General features: G+C 32.2%; 1 protein-coding gene across 1 annotated transcript in view; it reads left to right on the top strand.

Annotated features, from left to right (window-relative positions):
* Nucleotides 1–705: 705 nt before the first annotated feature.
* LOC123658090 overlaps nucleotides 706–23,196 on the top strand; it is a 39,149-nt gene continuing 16,658 nt past the window's right edge. The window contains exon 1 of the mRNA XM_045593562.1: nucleotides 706–871. Within this exon, the coding sequence (XP_045449518.1) occupies nucleotides 847–871 (25 nt within the window). The 5' untranslated portion in view covers nucleotides 706–846. The remainder of the gene's footprint in view (nucleotides 872–23,196) is intronic.

The following is a 23,196-nucleotide window of genomic DNA, read 5'->3' as shown; positions in this document are numbered from 1 at the left end:
TTTATTTTTATAAAGAAGGTAAATTAATTAAAATAATTATTATGAAGCTTATCTACAGAACTTTCGATTTAATGAAATACAAATATTTTTGCAATGGAAAGTTAGTCTAATTATAATAGTTGCATACTATATTAATGAGCTTATAGATATGGAGATAAATTAATAATTACTAACATTAACTGGCTCTATAATTTCGAATACTTTTTTGTTGAATCCCAGTTTATATAGAGGTTGTGTTAAGCATGACAATACCATTGTCAAGTTTAGTTCAAATAAGTTTGTCTCGACACTCGGTTTGATCAAGTTCTTATATAATAGAAATTTAAAGGTTAGAATTTTTTTTTGTGGTGTACCTCGTAACTTTTTAATCGGTGTACCGATTTTGATGATTTTTTATTATTATTTTGAAAGCTGGTGCTTGTCATGTTTATTTTCAAAATTTAAATAAACAAGCACAGTCCCTTTTAAATTTGAGTGAGATCTGACGAGCAGTTTTTGATTTATCCCTAATAAAGTGTATTGTAGATATTATAATTATTGACGTAAATTGAAGTAGTTTCATTAAAATCATAAAGATGGTTTTTTAAGGCTTTGTTAGAGAATATAATAACAGTCGAAGCGAGAAAAAATATACGTTTTAACAACTGGAGGGCTTACACTCGTAAGTGCAGTGCTAAGGTGTCGATTGTCGAATCATTTAAAGTCATTTCATACGCGAAGCGCGCCACCCGCACGCGAGATCGTCGGCTTTCTTGTTACGGTTATATACGTAAATAATAAATAAATTCTGAATGGAAAGTTTTTAAAATTTTATGGAGCATTGCATTGTGGATACAAATTTTTACAATGGAGCTGTGGATAATATTATGCGGTACGTACAATTTTTCATAAAATAAATTTTAATCATACACAATACTTTAAACCAAATACATTTAAAATAAATACAGTGTAATATTATATTTAAAAAACGTTATATCTGAATAAAATATATTAAGAATGTTAGGAAGTTTTTTCTACATTGTGACTTTCCAGTTTCCACTGTGTGGCCTTACCGAAAAATAAAAAGGCAAATGAAATTAAAACGTTCTCAATGCCAATGTCTGCAGGAACAAATGAAACAAAGAAAAATTATTATATCAGCTTGGACATATTATAAATTAAATATTTCATTCTTTATAGTACATTAACATTGTACAAATGTGGTGGTTCCAATAAGTAATAGCCTTGTACTTGTTAGTCTTTTTCAGAGCAAAAACTCTAGAGGCTATAGGAAATACTTGAAATATAATACAAATAGCTATCAATATAATACGATATTACAGACTGCAATAAAGTATGACCGTTATTGTATACACAAAAAAATTAAGCGCATCGAACTAGGTTAAATAGACGATTAAAGATATATAGATGGGCCTTGGTAAAATAAAATTTACCATATTTTTTAAATAAGGAAGGAAATTATTTGCTGTGACATTTATTTAAATTTTATTCATTGTGAGACTAAAGGCTAGACGTATATTCATTGAGCGATTGTGAAATATGGTTATACAAATTACATATTTTCGAAATTTTATAATGTTACCTATACATATTTACAATGCATAACTTAAGAATCATTTGTTATCAAATCGTTTAGAATTATCAAACAAATACAACGTTTTTTTATCGATTGTTTATCTCACTTTCATATAATTTGAATTTTTAATAAACTTTACCTACTTTTCGAAATTCAATTTGTTTCATCTTAATAAAACGCTTTGAGCGCGTTGAAGTCTGTAATATGTGTAATGTTTACATTAGTTTTTTATCTATACTGATATTATAAAGGTGAGGAGTTTGTTTGTTTGTTTGTTTAAGCGCAGGAACTACTGGTTCGAATTTGAAAAACTATTTTTGTGTTAGATAGTCCATTTACCGAGGAAGGCTATAGGCTAGATAACATCAAGCTTCAAACAATAGGAGCTGAGCATTTACAAGAAATGTTGCGTGCGCTACGTAAATGGTTAAAGCTAACCAAAATTATGTATGAGAGGGTTGATCGCGATTAAAAATTAAATAATTGTGTTTGCTCGCAAACGAAAAAAAAACCGACTTCAATTACATCGACAAGTAATACAACGTAGATCGACGAAAAAATAGATAAGCAACTACGCGTTATCAAAGATTACTCAAAAAGTAGTTATCAGATCTCAATAAAATTTATATGTAACCACATGATAAACATCAGCTTTCGATTGAATTAAAAATTATCAAAATCGGTACACCCAGTAAAAAGTTATTGCGGATTTTCGTGAGTTTCCCTCGATTTCTCTAGGATCCCATTATCAGATCCTGGTTTCCTTATCATGGTATCAAACTAGGGATATCCCCTTTCCAACAAAAAAAGAATTAGCAAAATCGGTACATCCAGTAGAAAGCTATGCGGTATAATACAACGTAGGTCGACGAAAAAAGCGTCAAGTAAAAACGCATTATTAGATATAACTCGAAAAGTAGTTGTTAGATCTCAAATAAATTTAAATGGGACCAATTGGCACACAAAACCTTTCGATTAAAACAAAATTTGTCGAAATCGGTCTACCCGGGCAAAAGTTCTGATGTAACATACATAAAAAAAAAAAAAAAAAAATACAGTCGAATTGAGAACCTCCTCCTTTTTTCGAAGTCGGTTAAAAAAAGTCGGCGACAGCATAATTATGTCTATATATCCTATATCTTTTAGGCTTCACTCATTGTAACCTTTTTTATACTACTAATGTTTGTTATTAAATAATGCATATTTGCGAAGGTGGTTTTATCACTAGTATTTCTTTTTAACCGACTTCCAAAAAAGGAGGAGGTTCTCAATTCGACTGTATTTTTTTTTATGTATGTTACATCAGAACTGTTGACTGGGTGGAGCGATTTCGACAAATTTTCTTTTAATCGAAAGGTGGTGTGTGCCAATTGGTCCCATTTAAATTTATTTGAGATCTAACAACTACTTTTCGAGCTATATCTAATAATGCGTTTTTACTTGACGCTTTTTTCGTCGACCTACGTTGTATTATACCACATAACATTCTACTGGATGTACCGATTTTGATAATTCTTTTTTTTGTTGGAAAGGAGATATCCCAAGTTTAGTACCATAATAAGGAAACCAGGATCTGATGATGGGATCCCAGAGAAATTGATGGAAATTCTTGAAAATCCGATATAACTTTTTACTGGGTGTATCGATTTTGATAATTCTTTTTCACGGCCGGCCGTCAGATTGTTTTCACGTGCTTGCTTGGCTATTTAGTTCAGATCTACCTCATCACATGACAATTTTTATACGCGACAGCTGGGATATCACCGAGGTACGACTTAGGCGGTAGTACGACTTGAGCAACCTTACCCTATTACATTTTGATCGTGTGTTAGTAGATGTTCTCATTCAATTGTATAATGTATAAAAAGCGTTTATACTTTTACCTCTATAGATAAAATTTTAAATTTAAATTTGTGTAAGCACTAAACTTGTATGTTCTTGTATGTGTATGCACATGTTTCGACCTAAAAGTTATTATGAAGGTTTATTCTTTAAAATTTTGGTTCTTTATATGAAATTAAAATATCATCATACCATCGTGTCATTCATGTTTTAAGGAGGATTTTAAAAAAATATTTCGTTTGTTCAAATGACTTGCTCTTGGCAGTCAAGCAGCGTTTTCAGCTCTAGGGTTGTGGGTTGATTTTTATTGTGGATTCTTATTTCTTGTTTGCGTTGGTGGAAAGTCAGTCGACTGGTATCTAAAGTATACGCATTAAGCTATTCGTACTGTGTACCTGATAGTACTTTGTAAGAATTGACTATAAGTAATAAGACTGGTGTTACACTCTGTTAAGTTAATATATTGTATTTTTATTTTATGTTAAATAGCTCGACTATAAAAAAAGGTCAGGCTCAATCAGATCATGTATCTGGCGCGGATCAGGATAGAATGAGGAATGCTAGATCCGGCAAGCTCTATCAGGACCAGGTCTGGTCCAGACAAGGATAGCCTGATGTAAAATATAATCAAGTATGGTAAGGCATACTGGGTCAGGACCCGGTCCGGTCCAGATAAGGACAGCCTGATGTAAAATATAATCACGTATGGTAAGTCATGCTACACATTTCTACACTGGAGCAGTTGTAAGTAGTAGGAAGTAGTTAATTAGTGGTTAATTATTAGAAGTTAATAAATAAAATTTAATTAATGACAATAGTTAATTAATAATATAAAAATAAATAAAAATAATTGATATTTAAAGTAAAAACAATACATTGGAATAAATAAACGGAAATAAAGTAAAAACAATACATTGGAATAAATAAACGGAAATGAATGTCATAATAATTATGTTAAGTAACATATGTATAATATCATCTCGCTTTTTTTTTATTAAAATTTTTTTCAAGAATACTGCTCCAGTCGTAAGTAGTAGGAAGTAGTTAATTATTAGAAGATAATAAATAAAATTTAATTAATAACAATAGTTAATTGATAATATAAAAATGAATAAAAATAATTGATATCTCTATAATATAAAAATGAGTCGCTGAATGTGTTGCTAAGCGCAAAACTCGAGAACGGTTGGACCGATTTCGCTAATTCTTTTTTTAAAATATTCCTTGAAGTACGAGGATGGTTCTTACGGAGAGAAAAATTCTAAAAAAAAAAATTTTAAAATTTCCTGAAAAAGTCTAAAAACAACACTTTTCTATACTCCTATACAAAAGATTTGTGATAATACTTAAAAGTCAATAAAAGTCAAAGTCAACTTTAATACCATACGATAAAGTTTGTGTTAGGCGATACGAAGTTTGCCGGGTCAGCTAGTTTAAAATAGAAACATAAATAAATAATACATTGGCAAAAATAAACGGAAATAAATATTATAGTAATTACGTTAACTAACATATTTATAATATCAATTTGCTATTTTTTTATTAAACAATTTTTTTCAAGAATATACCCGACCGAACCGGCTGATCAGGATGAGATGAGATTTTCTGATCTGGACCCGATCAGAAAATTTCACCTCATCCTGATCAGGTCCAGACAAATTTTCTGTGTTGCATACCTTATCCGGTGCAGATCAGGCATGCCCGGTCCGGTCCTTCTAAGGAACACGAAAAAATTTCTACTCGGGAGGTATGGAGTATTCAATAAATGAAAATAAACATTAAATGAATATATAATTTATTTATTTTATACGTATAAACAATATATTGTATTATAATTATTAATATAAAATTAACGCCTATACGCCATATTTCTGTATTAAATCATTTATGATCAATGATGCTGAATCAGACAGTTATGGAATTTTATTAAACAAGTTAATATAACAAAAATACTCGTTCATGTTTCTTTGAGACAAAATTCTCAAGTTTTATTCATATTTTATACATGTCTATTACGCACTTGGCTGACAATTACAGGATCAAATGTAGGGGAAAATTCCTCATGTCATTAATGTGTTACCGAAGACGTTACGTTAGGGCTGGTTTAACATTGCGTTATTTAATTGGATGGGCTTGTAATCCATTACCGGTTATTATGGCTTATGAAACATATTTAATAATAAAGAAACGCACGAGACGCAACCTGCGGTCCATCGCTCACTAAATTAATTGCAAGTGGAAATTAATAAATTGTAACTCGTAATTCTAAAACCGAAAATATATTATATGCTTGTATTTGTTAAAAAATTTCACGTTTTGTTTCAATTATAATAAAACAAAAACATTTGTACATTTAACTGTATTAATTTTTTTTGACTCAGAATACATTTTTGCCTTGGTACAATTCTGAATATAAAAGTGCTAAGTATTACAGAATAACTTAACGTGCATATTGAGTTTGTTTTGAAGTAAAATCCCTTAACGTACTCTTGACTTGGCTGGTAAATGCGTGACGAGAGCGTTACGAAAAGTGTGATTGGGCGAGGCGAACGGAAGTTGAGAGAAAGTCAGTCTTGTGGTCTAAAGCACACTTGTTTTTTTGTTTGTATTTGTTGTGCCTATACATTTATTTCTTTTATTTAGTCCAGACACATCTATATGTCTATGTAGAGCGGGAAGTTATATGTAAATGGATCTTAGAACGCAAAAAAAGTATACAATAGAATCTTATTCTTGGTGGGATTGAACTTGCGACATTGAGCACACTCTGTGTCGATCCATTAAACTGTCGAGGCATGTACATATGTATTAAATTTCTTTTAGAATTTGCAACTCAAATCTGGATTTGAAGATAATGTTTCCACATATAGATATTTCTTCACACATATATCGATGATCTGCCTATTTTATAAATATTTGCAATAATCGCAAGGACGGCAGTATTAATTTTATTCATCGATATAATACTAAATTAAGTTCTATTGGCTTAAATGCTTTACCTATATAAGTAAAAATGAGGCGCCAAAATGTATGTACGCACATATAACTTTCGAACGACTGAACCGAGTCAAATATAATTTTTTATTATTGTGACTGGAGGATCCTCCCTTTGCGAGGGTGGATGAGGAACTTCACACCCTGTTCCTCATACCCCCAAATGCTTGGTATTGTTAGGACAAGGTTTATACAAAATAAAAAAAATAAATAAAAAAAAAAAACAGTCACAAGGAAAAAATATGTATAGGCCGGCAGCGTATTTATTTTTAAGTTGTTTTAATATTATGTGAAATAAACGCAATATAAATAAAACTATGTTATCTGTACAGCTTACGTAAAAGTCCGTTTCGGTATTGTAATCAATATAGTCTCATAATATGATTAAGGATATCTAGAGCAACAGTATGAATCATTGTTATTACCTGGTTATAAAATGTCTAAGGTAACAGGATTGTCAGAAACATGATCTATTAATTTATTTATGAATCATTACATATTTCAAACTATAAATATTCATTAGTTTTCAATAACTTTGTCTTCACACACTCTTCTATACGCTGATTCTATTACGCTGAAAGCGTGTTTTGTGTACACTTTACGCACTCATTTGGGATACAACAAGGGTAGTATATAAACCAAACGCATAAAAATATACCCGTCCTTTTAGCATGTAGCTTTTTAATGTATTTTCTTGTCTTTGGGTTTTTTATTATTTTTCCTAATTAAACTGAAACTTACTATTTATATTATTATTTTTGTGTATCAATTTGTATTTAATCTAGCGAGGTTCTTTTTTATTTTGTAATAAAAGAGCTTCGTATACGTTTTTATATAATTAAGCACAAGGTCAGTTATATCCTAGGTAGGAATGTAGTCGAATTGATTGTGCACCATACCAAGGCGCTTTCACTGACCGTTCGTCGCCCGCTGCATGTCGTCTCTTTTGACCCTGATGACCTATAGTGAAACTTAATTTTTTTTCTTTATACTAGGAAGTAACCAATGAATAAGGAAAAACGTGAATTTACTAACGAAACAACGCTTCGATTCCGGAAATGGTTTCACCCAGATTTTTTGTTTTCGATAAGCGGTTATAAAAGTAATTATTAAAAAATGAATGTACATAATAGTAGCCTTGACTTGTCTCGGTGATTAACTGACTGTTTTGACTTTTTATTTTGCTATTTTCGTATGTACGGAAGTAAGTAAATATAACAGTTGAACTTTATAAATATACAACGCACAACAATACTTGTTAATAGTTTACATGTACAGTAGTTTTATTATGAGAATGTAAAGAAAACATAAACGTTAATAATACGCATGACCAATTATAAAATAAATTAATATAAATATCTATATTTTAAATCACGATATATATTTTTAATTGTTTCCAACTTTTTAAAATAACTAAATTGTATAAATAAATATGCACAGTGACATCATCGCGTTTGGAAATCGGGTAGTAAAAGAAAGTTTCACACAGAAATTTTATCGAGTTCCAGCGGCGCCTGCGCATATTCAATCTCCTTTGCCAGTACAATAATTTAAATCTATAATTTTGCGTATCTACAATAACTTCCGCGTCTCGCTCGAACGGTTTGTGTGATGCAATCATCTCAACATCTGGGATTGTTATTTTAATTCGCTATTGTTAAAAATAAAACAAAGAAATTGTTGTATTGGATTCTATGTCAAACATTTATGACAGGCTATGTTAATCTTAGGAGAGAAAAAAAAATTAGTTTGACATGTTTTTAATACCTACACTAATATTATAATTAGATTTTTTTTAGTTTGTCTCTAATGTAGCCTTTACATTTAATCTAGTTACTTAATCACTAAGTAATATAAGTTATTTTTTTAAGTAGAGAAAACGGAACAGCCAAGATATTGTTGTCAACGCGGCTGAAGTTATGAGCGTGAAGCAAGTTACGAATAAAATCAACTATTTTCAATTTTACCTTTGTCATTACCTACTTAACCTAAGTAGGTACAACTTCTTAATTAATTACAACACAGTACGATTAAGGCGTGTTTAAAATACCTACACTTAACAAATAGTGTATTGCTTCAGGCGGTGAATTACAACATCCTTAACTAGTCCTTACGTGCCTAATACATATCTCTTAAGTTTAATTTTAAATTAAAAATAATTTTAGAGCGTCTTAATTAAATATGGAGACATTTGACACAGTACCACAAAGTTAACATTTGCTATACCAAACATGGATAAAGTTATAACGTTCGTTATGGTAAAAGGTCATCATCAAACCTTCGATTTTAACACTAGCAGTTCACCGCTTTGCTTACAATTTTATGAATCTTACACATTACTTGCTTTTTTATATTTATTGACACATTTATTTACATTAAAAGAGAACGTTATGGTACTCATATTTTATATTAATTTTAATATAATTTTAATAATTAGTATCGTACGAATTCCATATTTGTCATAATATAAGCCATTTAAGCAATGAATTTTCATCATCTAGATAAAAACGACGCCACGTTGGCGCAACGGTCACAGGCATGGATTGTACATGTTGCGCTGGCGGTTGGGTTCGATCCCCGCACATGACAACCATTTGTATTGGCCATACAGGTGTTTGCCGTAGTCTGGGTATGTCTGAATGGGATTTGGTAGCTCCAACGATGTTTGGCTCCAGGTTTGGCTCCAGACACCAGGTTTGCAATTTCAGCATTGGTTTTTATTCGCCAGCTGCCATCTTGTCCTTTAGTTGGTCCTAGGATCTTACGGTAAATTTTCCTTTCCGTGACCAGAAGCGTATTCTCCTCTCTGAGCGTAAGTGTCCAAGCCTCAGAACCGTACATTAGGTTTGGGCGAATAATGGTTTTGTAAATTGTGATTTTTGTCTTCCTACTAAGAAGCTTGGACACCAAGACCTTGTGCAGGGCGGCACTGCACCTCAAGATGTTTTGTATACGAATTTGTATTTCTTCATCATGTGTATTCGTATCGGTTACAGTGCAGTCAAGATATTTAAATTTGGGCACCCCCTTGTATATGGTACTTCCAACATCTTGTCTTGTTTCGCGAATATTCCTATATCCCATAGGTTGCGGTGGCTCGGACATGTCGAACGCATGGGGGAAGATCGAGCAGTCAAGAGAGCGTATCTGGGTCGACCAAATGGACGTAGACCGGTGGGTCGCCCCAGATACCACTGGAGGAACATGGTTGAAGCAGACTTGAGTGAGATCCAAGCCAATAATTGGCGAAAAATCGCACAAGATCGTGCGAAGTGGAGAAAACTTGTTTCGGAGGCCAAGACTCACTTTGGGTCACTGAGCCTGACTCATAGTAGAGAATATATCCACAATTAAGAGTTTCTACAAGAATGTTTATTTTTGTTTTACCAAATTCACACCAACATTTCACTTTATCTTTCATTTCTCCATCTGTGAATTAAAAATTTATAGTTTATTAGTTGGGGTAAAACAGGCTTCTGTGCTCCCTGATACCGTGTAGCCTATCATTAATATAATTTTTGTGAGATAAATTTAGCAGCATTAGAGAAAATTGATAATCACGGTAATGACCTTACATCATACCTGTCATTGAACAAAACGTAATTGTACAATATTTAATATATTGTGTTCATAAAAAAAAACTTTTTTTCTTAAAAACTACTTTCGGACTAAATTTACAACACTACCTAGACAAATATGAGTGAGTGCCTTAAGGACATACCTTCTGTGGCAAGCCGAGTTTGCACATTCTCATACATATATATGCAACCCGCAAAATGAAATTGGATGTGACCTCGGTTACTTTGCTACATATTTATGACTTTTTGATTCGGTCGCTTGACGGAAGTTTGGTGCAAAAAATGTTGAAAAATTCATAAAGTATTTGGCCAAATTTACTTTAAAATAAGCTAATTGAATATTTCAAACTAATTTGCTTGCATCATATTTGCATAAATTTAAATTTAAGCTTTATTTTTCAAACGTTATAAAAAAAAGTATGAAACGTTTATAAATATTCATATTCATTATAAGTAGTTTCCACGACAATAGATAAATTAAATAATATATTTTAATATACAAAAGACTTTTTATTTTTAATTTTTTTTGCTCTTTAACCGATTTCCAAAAAAGGAAAAGTACTCAATTCGATTGTATTTTTTTTAAATTTTATTTAATATTAATTATTAATTATATTAAATTTTATTTTTAGTTTCTCAGAACTTTTGAGTAGGTGGACCGTTTTTGATTTTTTTTTATCGAAACATACTTACATACATACATACACACATACATAAAAAAGTACTTTCGACTTATATCTAATAAAGCGTATCTATGTTTTATATACGTATATACCGCATACATTTTCACTGGGTTTCAATTTTCACCGATTTTATTTCATTTGGTAGAGTCCCATTTAAATCTGATCACTGCTTAATCTTATAGTAGTAGTCTTTGTTATTGGGGTCAAGACTCTCAGTAATGAGGAACACGACGCAAAGAGAGAGATTTACTCGACTGTTTTTTCGTCTACTTCCGATGTATATTAGTTGTTGATGTAATTGAAGTCGATTTTTTTTCATTTGCGAGCAAACACAATTATTCATAGAAAATGAAGCAACGAAAGTCGGTTATGAATGAAAAAAATAAGTGTGACAGCCATCCTTATTAAAAAGTATTTAAAAAAAATTCGGTCAAAAAATTTTAACGAGGTTGAGAAACATCAATGAAAACAGTAAGCGCATATCACCTTGAACTACTTCTAATCACCGACTTATATCTTATCGGTACATCGCTTTTAAAGAGAACATTAAACCTTCTCACGGTAGGTATACAACAATTAGCAAATAAGATGCTGTTTGTACATTAATCATTTATACCAATCACCATTTTATAAGTTATGCCATATTAATATCGATTAAATATTAAAATAGATTTGATTACTCAATTTCCATCATTATGTTATTTGTACGAGAAATAATTAAAGTCCGCAGTTTACTTCTGTAATAATCTAAACACACTCACTTTTCTTCTTACGTTGCATTATAACAGGTTGCACTAGTATGCACTAATTATCATTGCTTAGAGGTTTTTCTTGTAATACGTAAACTACAATTATCTTTGTTAGCAATTTGATTTCGTTTATAGGTGGTGAAGTATTTTGCTATGGGTTAGTCAATGCAATAATTAATGTCCTTGACTGTTTGTGAATACTAATTAAGTTGAAGAAAGCATATTTATTATAAGTTTATTTAACATTATAGCTTTTAATTGAAAATAAAACGACTTAATCAGGTATTATATTCGTGGCCACTTGCGTTTTTTTTTATAGTCATGTAAAACTATGTGGAAAATATCTTCCAGTTGTACCTGTATGACTGTAAATTGTTGCATAACTGATAATACCTGCTTATTACTTCGATTTGCGATTTTTATAGCAGGTACGCAGCTGTCACACTTTTAACCAAAATCTAAATAAATATTCTATGAGGCGGTTCCACCTAAAAAATGCCAGTTCCCAATAAAGTTAAACCAAAACAGATATAAGATTTATTCAGATGGTCTCAAACTGATCTTTAAAATATCTGAGTGTAGCAGTTTTAAAATAGGTACAATGTGTCAAGGCGATGTTTGTCAATTTGATTTTTTATAATTGTTATATGTTCCTTTAAATTTAATTTAGTCTTTAACTATTTGATGAATTAACTATTATTGGGTTTAATTTACATATTTTTATTTTGATACATTTAAGTTAACACTATTAATATATGTGCATAATTATTTATCTTTTAACCTTTTTCTGCAGTGATTGCCATATTTGTTATTTTCCAACGCTTAATAAGGCCCAAACTGTAATTAAAGATAATGTTATATCTAGCAAGAATTAAGGGTTTAAGTGCTAATTATTAACATTTTGCGACTCATTACTAGAGTTAAAAAAAATTGTATAAAAATTCAATTTGTTTCACTTATAACGAAAAAATAAATGATCTATAAATTAAATAAGTTCCTTAACACTTTATAATGACCACGACCCTAATTTTTATGAATTTCCCTTATATTTTTCGAAAACCAAGAATTTAGTTATAGTTTAACATAATTTTTCTGACTCACTTATCCTAAAATCTCGCATTTCAATTATGGTCCTTATTTAGAGACCTAGTGCCAAATGAAGACCATAGATAAGCTTTTAAAAAACTCTTTTTGGCTGTTACTAGCCATAGGTATTTTGTTTCTATACAACATTTCCTTTTCTAATAGAAATAGTTTATTTGATTATATCTTATAAATAATCACACTTACCAAAATTGATTTATAAGGATTTCCAAAAACCTGATCATTACTAGACGCAATGTCCTTAGTTATTACCTACTTTTTTCTGTAAATTTGTAAGAATATTATAGCGAAATCATCAAATATGTTAGTTATATATAATAACTAGCTGTGCCCGCGGCTTCGCCCGCGTTGAAATTAGTGTGTCACAAAGTTTTCTCGGTAAACTTCCAGTGAAACTCTCATCAGAATCGGCTTAGCCGTTCCGTAAACCTTCCTCTTGCTAATGGTTGGTGGAGCCCTCTCTCCAATGGTGAAACCCCATGAAAATCCGTTCCGTAGATTTTGAGCGAATCGATTACATACACTTTTGGGGACTTTGTTTTATAATACACTAACTGTTGCCCGCGATTACGTCCGCGTGGTTATGAAGATATGCATTACTATTAAGATGTTTAACTGAAATTTTTTTTTCAGTCACTTGAAATGCTTATTTAACTGAGTAACTTTTTAAAAGGCATAATTTAGTATCATTTAATAGTTATTTTTATAAAACCTCTCTATACACCACATTTTTATTTTTATTTTTAGGCTGTATATGTTTCATACAAACTATCAACCCCAATTAAACCCCCTTAGCGGTGGAATATCGTAAAATCCGTTTTTAACGAACGTCTGCTAGCTATAATCTACCTCACCGCCAAATTTTATCTTTGTCCAACCTGGATGGATAGACCATCCAGTGGTTTTTGAGTTCTCGTGATGAGTGAGTTAGTGAACTTTTTCTTTAATATATATAGATTACGATGTATTATTTGGACACCTCCTCACCACCTATAGAGCATACATTTTAAATTTCAAGTCTCTTACTTCAAAAACATCGGACTTTCATACAAACTTCCAACCCCCGTTTACCCCCTTACCCCCGTTACCCCCTTAGGGGTCGAGTTTCGTAAAATCAGTTCTTAGCCAATGTCTTCGCCCTATACGGAACCTAACTGCTAAATTTCAAGTTTGTAGCTGTTATAGTTCCGGAGATTTCGTGATGAGTGAGTCAATCTGCCATCCCCGTTTTAACCCCAAAAAAGAGTTGCTTTCTAAAGATACATTATTTGAACACCTCCTCACCATCTATAGAGCATACATTTTAAATTTTAAGTCTCTTCCTTCAAAAACACAGGAGTTTCATACAAACTTCCAACCCCCGTATCCCTTAGGGGTCGAATTTCCTAAAATCCGTTCTTAAAAGATGTCTACGCCCTATAAGGACCCTACCTGCCAAATTTCAAGTTTGTAGCTTTTATAGTTTTGGAGATTTCGTGATTAGTGAGTCAACCTACCATCCCCTGTTTTAAACCCAAAAGGGAGTTGATTTCTAAAGACACATTATTTGGACACCTTCTCATCATTTAAAGAGCATACATTTTTAATATCAAGTCTCTTACTTCAAAAACATAGGACTTTCATACAAACTTCTAGCCCCCGTTTTATCCCGTTTAGGGGTCGAGTTTCGTAAAATCCGTTCTTAGCAGATGAGGAGCCTATTTGCCAAATTTTAAGGGTTTTAGGTGTTATAGTTTCGGAGATTTTGTGATGAGTGAGTCAACCTACCATCCCTTGTTTTAACCCCAAAACGGAGTTGATTTCTAAATATACATTATTTGGACACCATCTCACCATTTAAAGATCGTACATTTTAAATTTCAACTCTCTTACTTCAAAAACATAGGACTTTCATACAAACTTCCAACCCCCGTTTTACCCCCTTAGGGGTCGAATTTCGTAAAATTCGTTCTTAGCGAATGTTTACGCTCTATAAGGAGCCTATCTGCCAAATTTCAAGTTTGTAGGGGTTATAGTTTCAGAGATTTCGCGATGAGCGAGTAAACCTACCATCCCCCGTTTTAACCCCAAAGGGGCGTCGATTTCTAAAGATACATTATTTGGACACCTGCTCATCATCTATAAGGCATACATTTTAAATTTCAAGTCTCTTACTTCAAAAACATAGGACTTTTATACAAACTTGCAACCCCCGTTTCACCCCCTTAGGGGTCGAGTTTCGTAAAATCCGTTCTTAGCGGACGTTTACGTCCTATAAGAAGTCTACCTGCCAAATTTCAAGTTTGTAGGTGTTATAGTTTTGGAGATTTCGTGATGAGTGACCTTTCGCGTTTATATATATTATATAGAATATAGATTATAACCTATGTTATTTACAAAACAAGTACATTATCTATCATTGAAATATTGTATCTTGTTTTATTTTCATAAAATGCACGATTGTAAATACCACTAACCACCTTAGCTTTGTTCCCACCATTATTTAGATATGGCTTGCAACTACAATGTCAACGGTTAATAATAATAGATTGTATTCCACCATCTAGTCTATCATTATAACGTATTAATTAGCTGAATGTCCGTCAAGTAAATTTTGAGTTTCCTTCATAACTTTAGGTATTTCTATTTTTAATCTTATACTAATAAATAGAGAGCCAGTTTTTTCGTTCGGTTATACTGCGAAAATTACTAAATCGATCGGAATAATACTTATACCATCAAATGCACCGTGTTTTAAATAACGTTTTAGTATATGATATGTTGGTGATTACTTATCTAGTAAAAAATATGGACGGACAGAGGTCGCTCGTAATTTATAAAAGTAGGTACTTACTAGCTCTCCGCGAGATTACACGATTTCGGTCGGCCGTATAGCCTACGCCACTCAGTCGTAAAATATGGTACATTTAACTGTTTTTTTTTTTTTGATACATTACAAATAAACGTAAAATCAAATTTTTCCTCTTTATAATATATATAGTATAGATATAGGTACGTGTACTATTATTAAAAAATCTTTTTTTATATCCGAGTCATGTAATGTAGGTATTACGAGAATGTTATATCTAATATAGATGTTTGTTGCTAAATTCAATTACGTAAAACTTATGAACCACATCTACAGTAGGTAATCTCCGGTCCTAATCTCCGATTTTGCTTTTAATTAAGCTGATTATTAAAGTAAATCAAAACTAGATTCTATTGGCCTACGATGTTACTGAATCATATACTAAATCTAATAACACACGACATGACATGTACATGAGTCAGGTTTCTTCTCTTTATTTATGGCAATAATAACAGATTAGTGTAAAGGATTTCCTCAATTTAATATGATATAAAAGGAAATACAATGTAACTACATAGGTATATTAAGTTCGGAGAAAGCCAAAATAACATAACATCGCATATCCGCTTCCCGATATTTGAAAGTCATAAAGTTATCGTGTTATATCAATTTAATATCATACTTTATGATTGACATTATCGATTTTATAAAATGCCGTTCTATTGTAGTGATGCTTGATACACTTCGATGTATCGAAAACATGTAGATTTTGAGTTTTTGGTTATACAATGCGTCGATTTTATGATGCGTTAACTTTTTATTCCACGTATCGACGTTTATGAACACAGGTACGATTTGGGTACAATACGTCGAAAAATATTGACGCAACATTTCGAAATTAGATTTGCATTGATTTTTCATACATTAACTGTCACAAATTTTCCAATTTTTAGTGCGTGTGCAACTGTTTATTTTTTAAACAATTTTTAATATCATATCAAAAATGTTTATTTTTTTTTCGGATACAAATGATACAATAACAGCACATTACCTGACGATACTACTTAGGTACAGATAAAAACTTTGCTATTTTTTGGTATTTACGCTACGCTACGCTACAGCCTGTAATATTCCACTATTGGGCATAGGCCTCTTTCCCCGTGTAGGAGTAGGATCAGAGCTTAATCCACCACGCTGCTCAAACGCGGGTTGGCGGATATATTCCCTACTATGAGTAACGATCGCTATCAGGTTTACATGATAACAACCGGGACGGATGCGACGGCTTAACGTGCTCTCCGATGCACGGTGGGGAGACCCATAAGGACTGCACAAACACCCAGACCACAGTAAACACCTGTACAAATGTTTCATGTGCGGGGATTGAACCCGCAACCGCTAGCGCAACAGGTACAATCCATCATCCATCCTGTAACCGTTGCGCCAACGCGGCGTCTGTTGCGGCATGTGGTATTTGAAATTGACTATTTATATTGGATAATAAACGACAAAAATAATATTCACCGTTTATTATGTTTTAAGTTAGCGATTTTAAATAAACAGACAAACTCACCCAAACATTTAAAAATTTCACATAGCTAGGTACCATGTGAACATTCATAAGCATGCAGTAAAGAGCTATTATTGTGCCATTAAAATATGTAATTAAATACGCTTATAAGTATATGTATTTATTTTTTAATGACGTATTGTTTCAAAACATAATAATAATATTTAGCTTAGAAATTAGTCTTGAATAGTAGATACTAACGTTAATATGAAAGGTAGCCGCTCGACCTTTCTAATAAAATGTGGATCAGATAAAGCAGAGCGCTGTGGTGACAGTCTTGAGTCGGCGACCCAGTTTCCGGTTGCAACAACCAGCCCAACGACAGCTGGCCGCTCCACTCTCCCGTTTCGTACGTCCTTACACTCCTCGTGTACTGCAACTAGACTACCTTTCGATTTATTTAGCGACTCTGTAAGGGCCGAATATTTAATGATTTCGATAAATTTTTATGTTTTAATCGATTTCATGTAGTTATTCGTAAATGTTAATTTGTTGACTGGATCGATTCATCACGGATTGTGTGAAACCTAATTATCTCAAAACACGGTAAATAAAAAAATAATGTGATTTTTTTGGAAGTGTGATGTGAAGTTTAAAATAAATACTGTTCTAAAATGTTCAAAAAAATGTATTTGAAACTTGATATGTTGAAAACTTGTAGGTTCCTAATTTCTTAACGATGAATTCTTATTTTATTGCAATTTGACCGAGTATAAGGACTTGTTTCACCAGTTGCCGTTAACTCTATTTGACAGATGACTGTATCCATCGGTTTAAAGTTTACGATATATTATTCTTTTACATCATCGATTTCTATCTCATTAATGACATATTTCTATTCGCAATTGTTAGTCTAAAAGTTTTAGTTTCTTTATTGGGGCAATTTCTTAATTGAAACGGTGACCAGAATGACCAATCATATCTCTTGCTGTTAAAATCTATTCGTAACTTGCGTGCTGGATAAACTTATCTACAAACAGCCTGTTTCAATTGGACGTTAAATGGTAAATTTGATGAGTGGCTAATATATATACCTAATATATAGGTATGTTTTATTTTGCATATTTAATTTTTATTTTTAAAAGGAGTTATTCAATGTGATTATTTCATGCATAAACATACGCATATATTAACTTTAAATAATTTCTAGTGTGAACGTTTTTACTAGATTAAACTAGTTTTTAGGTACGCGTTATGATATTAGAACAAACTATTACACTAGATGTTACGCATTTTGGAAGAAATTTTGTCACTGAATGTTTCCTAGTTGTTATAAACAAGAGAAGTATTTACTTAGAAAGTTGTTGATACCAAAACACCTGTTACATCGGAATGTAAATTAGTGTAAATATTTATGTAGGTATAGTGAAATACCAAAACTGGCAAAAACAACCTATCTTCGTAAAAATAGATGTAAACTAGAGATGCCACGAATAGTAATTTGGCCGAATACCGAATACCGAATGTTCGGCGAGGCTCTTGGCCGAAGCACCGAACATTCGGCAGCCGAATATTCGGCCACACTTAGTACTTTTCACGGGCGACAAGACACAACTCGTCACCGTACGAGTTTAAACTTGCATCGCTGAAGTACCTAATATTTTGTTTCATAATTTCATTTTTCATTGATTGTTGGTGCATACGTACGTACTGTATACTAAAATATAACATTTAATGTGATTGATTACCATAAGAAATATCACCGTTTGTTCGAGAAAAGCAAAATGAATCAATTTAATAAAAAATCGCCTATTTGGAACTATTATAAAATTTATAGTGAAGACAATAAACTGGCAGTTTGTTTGTTGTGATTATTTCTTACCACTGGTAGATTTTAAATATTAATTTGTTAGTCCTTTTTTGGTTAAATAAATATCTTTGTGAGTAATATTTTGAGTTTTTTCATAATTTATTTGGTAATAAATTATGAAAAAACAAAAAAAAAAAGGAAGTAAATCTATTTATCACGATTTCACGCCCAAACTGCTGAACCGATTTAAATGAAATTTGGTACACAGATACTCTAGAGCCTTAGAAAGGACATAGGCTATAATTTACGCGAGGTCGCGGAAAAACAGTTAGTAGGAATTAAAAAAATTGCTATTCGGTATTCGGCCAAATGGTTAACTATATTCGGCCGAATACCGAATAGCGAAAAAAAGAGGCCGAATAGCCGAATACCGAATAATTGCCGAATATTCGTGGCATCTCTAATGTAAACAGTAAAAACTAATATAGATTATTCTGCAATCATCCGTTATTACACAAATTTAAGAAATATTTGGACATTTACGTATAAATCTAATACTATACGGCACCAACGATTTTCATAAAATTTAGTAAGTATGCAGGGGATTTCGGGGGCGATAAATGGATATAGCTATGATTCATTTTTAGAAAATGTTGTTTTATCCCTGTTTTTAGGCAATGATAATTAATTGTGTTTGCAGGCAAACGAAAAAGAAAAACCGACATCAATTATATCGACAAGTAATACAACGTAGGTAGATGGAAAAATAGTGAAATAAATACCCATTATTAGATATAACTCGAAAAGTATTTGTTCGATCTCAATTAAATTTAAATGACACGAGTACATGACACGAGCCTCCTATCGATTTAAAAAAAATGTCGAAATCGCTCGACCCTATCAAAAGTTCTGACGTAACATCCATTAAAAAAAAATTCATACGTTAAAAAAATGCAATCGAATTGAGAACCTCCTCCTTTTCTGGAAGTCGGTTAAAAACGTAACAAACTTTTTGGAATAAGGATCTGGCAAAAAATTTTCGTGTGACTGCAAAGCAATTATTTCCATTGTAAAACAAATAAACACAATACTGCAAGATAACAAATATGCAAATATTCTATCACAATTCAGTTTTGATTGCCGTACTTGTTTCTGTTACGTTGCGTTTATGAATAGTATTTAAAAGAATTACATTTCACCATCACGATAAGAACGGAAACTATGAAGAAAGATGGTCGGTGTACGTCTTCGAAACTTACAATTAAGTCAGTATTCTTATAACTAGTTGAAGTTGGACAATAGAAACAAGTATTGTTTACTAGATTTTCCTTGCGGTTTTGTCCGTGCAGCTATTTAAAACCGTAAAGTGATACTTTGTAGCTTATGATGTTCCCATTGCTCCACTGCTGGTTCTGCATCTGCAAAAAATCATTTTATTTCCAGTTTTATAGTTGCTCAGAATTGCATAAGTATCACACTGCTGCGTACGGACTGTAATAGTTCTGTACGAAGACGAAACATAGAAATCGTACATAAATCATTTTAATTTCTTTTTTATTACATAATCTAAAGATGTTATAGACTGGTTTTAAAATGTATTAAATGTTTATTAAACAACGAAATAAGATCTTGACCCAGTTTTATGCGATGCTGCGTTCAGAATGTGGAAAAAGTAATATGTACGTACCTATTTGGTAAGTTGACGATCATTGCGAAAATATGTTAATAATATAAGTGCAAAATTTTGAAAATACTAAAATATATTTTTACACTTTTGTTATACAATCGATTTAAAAAACTTTCGAATTAAGTAATAAAAATCTAAATACACTGCCAACTGCCATAAGTCTTCAAAATATACACCACGTTACGTTTCTTAACAGTATATATAGTAGCTCAGGGTACAGACAGCCTTTAACATTCTCTTTTCTCCTGATTCAAAATTCTCTTTTTCATTTACTTGTTTCAAATTTTCCCAATTTAAAGTAAATAAGAAGATTATTGAACTGACGCACTGAGTATCGAAGCCTCATGGGTCTGGGAATCACCCTTTCCTCATTCCCACATGTTTGCCTTGCTTTTTGAATGATTGTTTAGCGAATGAGAATATCGAAAGAAATAACGATAAAATCTTCGATATCTCCACCGACTTTTTATTTTAGAATAATAATAGGGTTTTACCTATGAAATTGCCGTTTTTGATGAAATAAGTTAACGCACTTTTTTTCTATATTTTTTATTTTTATTATTCAAAGTAAATTACCCATGGAATCAATGAATTTTTGCCAACATAGTGGTAATTACTGATGCCTTTCTTGAAAGACTTTGCTTGACGGGAGACAACAAACTCTTCAAAGGCATTTTGTACTGCCTCTCGGGTATTTAATTTTGTTCCCGCCAAAAAGTTATCTAAATTCTGGAAAAAGTGGAAGTCTGTAGGGGCAAGATCTGGTGAGTACGGTGGGCGACGGAGAACTTAAAACCCCAGATTATGTAACTTGGAGACCGTCTGCTGTGCAGTATGAGGTCGCGCGTAGTCGTGCAGGAGCAGCGGAGCCGAGCGATTGACCAAAGCTGGTTGGAGACGTGCGAGTTTCCTCATTATTTTGTTTAGTTCTTTACAGTACACATCTGCAGTCATGCTCATGCCGTTTGGTAGGAAGCTGTGATGAATTGCACCGCTGCTAGACCACCAAACAATTACCATCACTTTCTTAGGGGTTATTTTTCGTTTAGGGCATAAGTTTAGGTACTGTACTAGGATCTAACCAACTAGCTGAGCACTTGTAATTGTCAAATAGAATCCATTTTTCGTCACAAGTAACAATGCGATTCAATATGCCTTGGTTTGTGTGTCTGTTGAGCCGTGCAAGGCACGTCTAAACGCGTATTTCGCGCTGGCGATCATTCAATTCTTGAGGCACCCATTTATCGACCTTCTTTACCTTGTCAACTTGACGCAAATGGACCAATATTGTTTTAGTGCTAACTTCGAAAGCTGCGGCTAATTCAGTTGTAGTTTGAGAATCATCAGCCTCCACAATCGCCTTTAATTCGTCATTGTCGACCAACATTTCCGGCCGACCACGTGGTTCATTTCTTAGGTCAAAATTTCCGGAACGAAAGCGAGCAAACCAATAACGGGTGGTACGATCGTTAGTAGTGTTCGCACCGTAAGCGTCGTTGATGTTGCGTGCCGCTTCTGCCGCTTTACTACCACGATGGAACTCGTACTCCATAATCACTCAAATTTTTAACATATCCATGATGACGTAAACGTACAAATGCGATGTAAACAGAACGCTAACCATTAAACAAATGACTAATTATAAAAAAAAGAATTCTATACTTTTAAAATAAAAATAATTTGAAATTCGAGTTCTTAGCGATTTTTTTTTATTTTGAAATAGCTAGTACGACGAAACGGCAATTTCATAGGTAAAGAACTAATAGAATCAAAAACAATGTTCACGTAACAAAATAAATTTTAAACAAATTTTAAAGCAGAATACAAATACAAAATACAAAATTTATGACATCTATCAAAAAAAAGAAAAAAATTTTTTAATAAAAAATATAAAAACATATAATTAGTTTTGATTATTATTCTGACAAAACTTTGTACTTATACTTATTTATGAATACGTCACGACTGTAAATAAATATCATAATGAATTCTATCATGTTTGTGAGATCGACCACGTGCTTAGGACATATTAATTTTGTTTAAGCTTAAGTAGCTTATGTGGTAAGTCATATAGTAGTATGACGTCACGTCATATGTTTACTCACAGACACATGTGAATGTGTAGTTTGTGTAGTACGTGTCGGTTAAGTCGACCTACATAATCTCCTATTAAATAACGCAATTAACTTATTCAGCGGTAAAGTTATAAAAATGTTATTATACCTCTATGTACAGTATAAATAATAACAATAAAATTCCAGGTACGAATCTCAGCTTTGCATTGCAGCGAATTTCTTTATATTTTCATACCATAAGATTTTGTATGCAGTAGAAGTACCTAGATGTCGGGAGTCTGGAATTGAACGAAAACCATTTCACTATAAACAAATGTAAATTAGAGAGAAAGGCAATGAGGTGGACGATTTCGCAAGCTACACGAATACTAATCTCGCAACTGATAGATGTTATAAGTTCTACCATAAATTATTCCAAGGCAAAACCTAATTTATTATTATTCGCTTTCAAACTGTAATAAGATTCTGATGAGAGAATGGAGTGACTAAGGAAATGAAATAACTAATACCTACAATTATTTATGAGTTCCTTTAAGCAAAACTTAAATGAAAAAATAAAAAGGTTAAAAGTATGTAGGTGAGTCTATTGCATGTTTTAATAGAACAATGAGTTGTTATCAATCTAATTAATTCTTAATACAGTCTATAAATATATATATTGTGCATTGGATGATACGCTAATTTATAACATTTGATTATAATAAACGCCTCTATAAAGGTATAAAAGTATGTATTTGACCAAAAAATCTTATAGAAAGGTTTCCGGATTTTTCAAGATTAAAAACTATCAATTACAATAT

This window comes from Melitaea cinxia, chromosome 11 (genome assembly GCF_905220565.1).
Source record: "Melitaea cinxia chromosome 11, ilMelCinx1.1, whole genome shotgun sequence".
Classification (NCBI taxonomy): domain Eukaryota; kingdom Metazoa; phylum Arthropoda; class Insecta; order Lepidoptera; family Nymphalidae; genus Melitaea; species Melitaea cinxia.
This window is presented reverse-complemented; position numbering and strand designations above follow the sequence as displayed.